Source organism: Chaetura pelagica, unplaced genomic scaffold (genome assembly GCF_000747805.2).
Source record: "Chaetura pelagica isolate M959 unplaced genomic scaffold, ChaPel_1.0 scaffold21, whole genome shotgun sequence".
Lineage (NCBI taxonomy): Eukaryota > Metazoa > Chordata > Aves > Apodiformes > Apodidae > Chaetura > Chaetura pelagica.
This window is the reverse complement of record NW_009952251.1, coordinates 2,179,111-2,186,255: the sequence shown is the minus strand read 5'-3', so window position 1 is coordinate 2,186,255 and position 7,145 is coordinate 2,179,111. Positions and strand designations below refer to the sequence as shown.

Here is a 7,145-nt window from a genome sequence, read left to right as displayed (position 1 = left end):
GCTGAACCGGTAACAACAGTGTATTTCAAACCCTGTGTCCATTATGCACTGAAATGCCTACCAAAAAAAGGCAGAGGCTTTCAATATTCTCATTAAATTCTGACTTTCTCTCATGGTTCCTGTAAGTGAGTTTCACTTACAGTTGTAATGAAATTTTGTAGGGTAGACAAAACAGTGATTTGATGGTAAATGTCAGTATAATGGGAGGAAAATAAGTATTTGAGAAGTACTCAGCCCACTTTCTTCAAACACCAGAGAGAAAGACAAAGGCTACAACTCAAGCAATGTACAATTCAAAAAGGAGCAGCTTTTACAAGGAAAACTTTGACTTGGATGGTCGAGCATCTCTGTAAGAAATCCATGCTGCTAAGCAATCCCAGACAAGATGTCATGAAATTGCACATCAGAGTTTACTGCAAGGTGTTGTACCCTAACACTTACTTCTTAGATTATATAATCTAGGTCTTTTACAATTTCACTTGCAAAATGGAAGAGAAGAAAGAAGAGCTTACGCATAAAAAGTGTCCCCAGTAGAAGTAAAGAGGGGCAAAGGGGAGCTATTAAGGTGGAGTAAGACTAACTGCTGAAAAGAGCTTTGAAGAGGGCTGGGTCTGTTTCTTTCATTCATTTTGAAGTTTGGTTTGTTTTAAGACATACTGGTTTAGCAGGGTGCTCATACTCTGTAGCAAAAGAATTTGAGCCAAGAGATATGAAGCAACTCTACATGGATGGACAACTCTGTTAGCTTAGACCATTATGCTATCTCTGTACCAACAAATTTCTGTATTGTCTTATTATTTAAGTCATTATATCACCAGTGTTGCTTCTATTCATTAAAGCCAGTATAATACTGACTAGAAGGTCTTTGATCACACAAACAGGCACCCACAGCTCAGGCATACAAATCACACTGAGTGCTTGCCTAGGGATTCAGAAGATTCCAGATTATTTCACCCTTGTAATTTATTGCACATTATTCACAGGAGAAACCTGAACCCAGGTTTCCTCTCATTTTTCCCATACTGTTACCTTGCTCTTGTGTTAAAAATAGCATATCTACCTACTCTAGTTACCTAGATGTTCTTCCGAGGCCCCTTCCAACCCTTAACATTCTGTGATATCTGGTCTTCCCAACTGCAGGAAACTTAGCTGTATACATCAAACACAGTTTAGCAGGGTTTCAACACGCTTTTGTTGTACCTTTCCTGATACAGAAGTATAAAACCAGCTTGTGCCTGTCCAGTACAGCCCCAGCTGGGATGTTCTGCCTTTACCTGACATTCACTTGAAACCTGTTGTGGTCCAGGAGATGGCACAGATGGGAGTATTTCACAGGATCTTTTCCTACTAACCATCCACTCTGGTGTTTCCAATTGCCCCAGAGCCCTACCCTCTTAGACCAACTTGGGCAAATCCATTCCCCCATTATTAGTATTTACACTCTTCAAATCTTTGTACACATGGTTATAAACCCTTAAGCAGCAAGATGGTCATACAGGTCTCACAAAAGCTAGCCAGAGTGAAGTCCAGCATTCAGGCTGTCACTTTCTCACACACATCAGCCTGAGGTTTGGATTGATTTGCTGAATATCACCATATCAAACAGATTCAGTCTTTGCTTTGAAATACTACTTAAATGCAGGCCACAAGTGCAAGAAGCCTGCAACTAACAGCAGAGAGCAGGGCTGAGCTCACATATTTAGACCCTTGAGGAAAACGAACACATTTGCAGTCTGAATTCCCTCCTGCCCCCAGCCACATGCACTATGGATGCAGAGGAGAGCCCTGCCTTGGTTTCCTTGCCATACCATCAGGAAAGATACTTTTTCCCCTCACTGCAACCCACTGTAAGGACAGCCTCACTAGTGCTCCAACGTGCAGTGCTCTGCAGAAGCACCAAACCCAAGTCAAGCCTATGTTAAAACTTCTGTGGCTGCAAGCCAACATCAGAGCCTCACAGGTGAGGCAGCTGGAGGACAGTTGGTCCTGAGATACACCTCTGGGTGTCAGGACATTAGGGCAGCATCAGCTACTCTGGTCAGCCACTTACTGACAGCAACAAAATTCTCCTCTTGCCCACTCCAGTCATACAAGGCTGACAGGGCTGATGATGTCTGACCTGAGCTCACTAAATCATGATCCCCATAGAGCATCACTCTCCTCCATGCCAGCTATCACAACTCCACATGGCAAGGCAAGACACTTAAACCTTTTCTATTTCTCATTCTTTCTCACCTTCCCAACTGACTACTGCCAGCCTCTCCTTCCAGTCTTCCACTCCGACCAGCCACACTGGCTCTTTGCAGCCACAACGCTTTCCACTACTCAGTCAGTACACAGCACTAGAAGCAACTGGGCAGTGTGAAGAGGGGCCATCAAGGCACTAACACAAGGCACTGCTTCTTGCAAAGGCTCTGCTCATGACAATACATTGCTTAAGAACCACGGGTTGGCAATCTCTGCAGCAACAGGGATAGGAAAGATCTAATGTTTCTCTTGCTCTGTGTTGGCTTCCCTCTGCTGTTTTCTCACCCCTCCTTCTGCTCCACTTGGCACCTCAGCATCATTTCACTCTTCCATACACCCCTTTCCTTGTGGTGGCCACATACAGCAACCCAAGCAACTCCTTTGCCAGTGGCTGGCTAAAGCTGCCCATAGACAGCAGGCAGGGCAGGCACTCCACACTGCCCTGCCAACACACCTAGCAGGAACACTAGGGAGGAGAAGAGAAGCTTTATTTTGATGGTCCATTCAGCTTTGCAAACTTTTGCAGACACTGTACACCAGTTCTGTGTATGCACTCACAACAGCTAACAAGGAACTGGTCAAAAAAAACCCAAGCATATATATTTCCACAAGAAATCACAATTTCTTTTTCTGTTTCACATGGGTTCTAAGAAAGTAGACCTTGCTAAATGTGTCAAACTAGCACTGCTCTTCCTTCATCTCACATTGAGGAGGGAATCAGATTTCACAGCAAGTCCCAAAGATGCAGTACTACACAGGGAGTACTTCATATTGCAGCTACTTTCAAATGACTTTGGTCCCAGCAGCCAGCACTCTATACTGCATGTAGCCCCTACCAGTACCCTTCTCTTGCATAGCCCAGTTCAAATACCGGACCCACTATAAAAAAAAATAATTGCATCAGAGCATGTACATTTTATTAAACTACACATAGAACAGGTGCAGCTTTAATACATGATTCTCTTCCTCTCTGGAAGGCACATGTAGCAGGTTCCCAGTGTCAGGTGTAGGCTCAAGAGATGAAAGAAAAATACATAAATGTTTATTAAACCTTTGTTGCCATTCACACCACCAACTTTCACACCCCAGTGCCAAGCTGTTAACGAATTCCCATGCTGTTCCAGAAGGCTTTTCACAGCTCCTGTCAGAAAGGGGAAGTTTCACGAGGGCAGCACTCACTGGAAAAGTCTCTACTCTCACTACCATCAACAAAAAATGTTCACAACCAGCTGTTTGTGGAATAAACGTGTCCTGCCCAAACAGTGTGGGAATTAAGAGTTCCTTCCAATGAGGAATGGGGCCACTTTCACGTATACGTCCTAATACATATTTGTCTCAAAATTATTTATGCTAACACTTCTCAATTTACCTAATGACCAGGACTAAAAATTAGCCAAGATAAGCCAAGTGACCATGAGCCAGTTCATGAGGCTCCAGGCCAGGTGGCAGCTGTGTGTGCAGGCTGTAGCTCATATGCTCAGACATGGCGTCACCTCCCTGGGGAGCACTGCAGCTCCAGGCTGCTCTCCAGGCAGTCAGCCCAGCGGCAGGGCCCCTTTGGGCACAAAGACCCCTTGGGGAAGCAATGCAACACCTACCCCTCTGTGCCACATTTCCTTTTCTGGCACACAGACTCTGCCGTGCTGCTGTACAGCTGGCAAGTGTGAGGCAGGGCCCTACACACAAGGCACACACCGCCTGCTCAAGCATCAGCAGGTCTGTAGCTGTGCCATGGTGAACTGCGGCGAAGGCGGTGTGAAACTGAACAGCAATTCTCTCTGCTGCCACAACTCCTCTTTTCCCCCTCAACTAGCTCTTTTTTCTGTCACTGGAGACCCTGCTCTAAAAGGAAACGGCAAGATGTGTCCCACAAGATGAAGTGAACGTTGCTACTCCTCTCAGAGTCATCCAAAACAAGAGAGGGGCAAAATGAAACACCTTCCCAACTCAAAAGGTGGGAATTATTACATGCTATGTTACGGCTTAGACAACCTTTACAATAAAAAAGCTTTGACAAGCTCATATTTACTTCACCTCTGGATGATATGGGGACACCTACTTATGTCAGTGTTTTGCACAGCGTTTTGCTCAAAGCTTTACTGCTTTGAAAAATGCACCTGAGGATCTTCAACTTCTCATGCAGGTCCTGTAATTCAGGTGATCATAAAGCATAAAGAAGAACTAAGCGACTGTTTATCAATGTACATCGCTGAATGAAATCAACCCCAAGCCCTGGAACAGAAGCAGGTCTTTTCTACAACCAGAATGAATAAAGCAAGTAGCTATATTTTTCTTATTTTTAATATCATAAAATTGTGTTCCAAGTAAATCCTTATATCAACAATTTAGCAGCATGCTTTTATCAACCCTAGCTGACAGATTAGCCCAATATTCTATAAATTTTCTCATTACACTAAACAATCTCAGAGATTTGTTAGCACTCTTTTTCTGCCTGTACTTTAGCTCAGCTTGCAGACAGCTAGCACAGAAGCAGGATACTGCAGAACATGCTGCATACTTCAGCTTCCTATCTTAAAATCAGCATGACCTGCAGCATTTGCCCAGGATGTAGAGATGTTTGGGAGAACTGGTCCTTCAGTGTGAAGGTGATTTGTTAGCTGACAGATCTTTCAGTTTTTAAGTGTTATACTATGTGATGTTTTCAAGTGGAAGGTAACTGCTGCCCTAAAGACAAAAATGCCAGTCTTTTCTTTCAGACTAATTACAACAATTAGAGATTTGACTTTTCTAGTTATTGAAGCAACACATTATGTGACAGATTAGTATCCGAACCTGTTCATTGCAAAGCCTGCAGTTCAACAATGCAGTGGACATTTCCTCCCTGCACAGTGACTAGTTTCCTTCATTAGTCAATCTGTCTCTCCTCCTTCTATTCTCACAACAGAGGGATGCTGCAAAAGTCGGTTTCCCCAAGTGAGATGCACAGCCAGCGTGGATCACTGCACTGAATGGCAAGCCTCCTTGGAGCTGATTTCTTGCAAAGCCCATTCCCCTTTGTAAGTGCCAAGAATCAAATCTTGGCCACCTAATGCAGTGTGTTCCACGTGTTAGCTCACAACACGTTGAGCAACTGTGTTAACTGAGATGGATAGTGCTGTCAAACAGGAACCTGGCTCACCAGGATGGAAACGGTGGGATACACTGACCTTTTACATTCAGAAAAAAGCATCCCTAAAACGAAATTAAATGTTTCATACTAAAAAAAACACCACAATTACCTTTCTGCAGAGCTTTTATTACCATATTGTGTAAATAAACACATGTGCATGAGCTCTGCCTGTATAAAGAACCTGAGCCTCTCTCACAGAGCAGAGGCTGACAGAGGAAATGAATCATTATCACCCTGCTTCAGAAGAAGTTTGTACAAGAAGTCTGTGCTATTAACCACTGTCTGGAACTCCTGCATTCAACAGCACTCCTGCTCACTCTGCATGTTCAAATACCTAGCCATACAGAATAACTAAAGCAAACAGTTAAAATCTAAATGGTCAGGCAAAGCTTATTTTAAACTACTCTAAATGTGCACAGGTTTTACTGGTAACATGGAGGTGAAACTGAAATTTACAGGCTTCTCATCTAAAAGAATAAGCACTGAAATAGGTTATTTCAGTTTAGTACAAAAAAGCCACTTGAAATACAAAGTTTATTCTGGAAAGATTTTTCCCAACCCACCACCTGCTGCCTGTCTTCCTCAAGATTAGGATTTTAGGTTTGTTTTTCAAGCTGATGTATTGGGTAGAGAGAGACAAGTTTTGTTATTTTAAGATTTTGCTGCTACTGGAGAATCATGTCTAAGTAGAAGGAATGGGCAGAGCTTTACAAAGGGCTTTGCAGCCATATAGTAGGCAAGTAAAAACAGATAAATCAGCCTGTATTTTAGTACTACTATTGGCCATAAAGAGAGCGTGTATATATATAACCATTATATACAATGTATACTTTTAAAAACTAAATACTATAATATGCTGCTCAAAATGGCCCTGATACAAAGAGGAATCCCAGATACCACCTAGCTGCACACCTAGAGGTTCTACCCAGCTCTTCTGTGCCGACCTTCTTGAAGCAGCAACATGCCTCGTGGTACAGAACAATTGTATCATTGAATACATTGACTAATCATTATCACCGTATTTCACACTTCAGCAAGATCCAGCTAATGCTTTCTAGGCAGGCTAACAAGGTAGGGCTTGCTGTACACCTAGTTTCAGATAAAGCAATCAACAGAACTGATATAACCACTGTCAAGATTTGCCACTGATTTTCTTGCTTTGTCCTTACATCGAGCATCTTCAGGTGCAGAGAAGGGGGAAAGAACTGTATTGAATACCTTGTGCCTGAGCTGCAGAACTGTGGGAATACCCCAGAGCCAGGAGCGCTGTCTCCACCAGCTGGCTAAAGAGCACATCTTTGCGAACCAGAACGAACTCAGCATGCTCTTCTCGATTATCGTATTCAAGAGAGGCATCTGACTGCTCCACCACACAAAAGACTGGAATCATCAAACCTAGACGAAAAAAACAACACAAAAACACAAACAAAAAGCATCAGTAAGAGAGGAACAAGAAGCATGTCATACATCTCTGATTAAAGCTGTAAATTAAAACACCTCCTAGAAGGCTCATCTTAAGTGGAAATCCGCCTTTCTTCCCTGTGGGATAGCTTTTGTTTTCTTTCCAAGGGAAATACTGAAGTCTCATCACTTGACTCATTTCAAAACCACACTAAAAGCTCCAGAGAATACAATTCAGGAACAGAATCACAGTCAGCATGAGGACGAACAAGATTTCCTAATAAGACCTTTTCAACATTGCAGAAGTTATCTACAGCTTCATTAATATTCCTGTTCTTTCAGTTCAGAGCTTCTCCACATTCAGCCA

The 7,145-nt window shown here is 43.0% G+C and overlaps 1 protein-coding gene across 1 annotated transcript in view; it reads right to left on the bottom strand.

Moving 5' to 3' along the window:
- SATB2 (SATB homeobox 2) overlaps positions 1 to 6,767 on the bottom strand; it is a 108,206-nt gene extending 101,439 nt beyond the window's left edge. Inside the window, exon 1 of the mRNA XM_010007357.1 lies at positions 6,596 to 6,767. Within this exon, the coding sequence (XP_010005659.1) occupies positions 6,596 to 6,767 (172 nt within the window). The remainder of the gene's footprint in view (positions 1 to 6,595) is intronic.
- Positions 6,768 to 7,145: the final 378 nt, after the last annotated feature.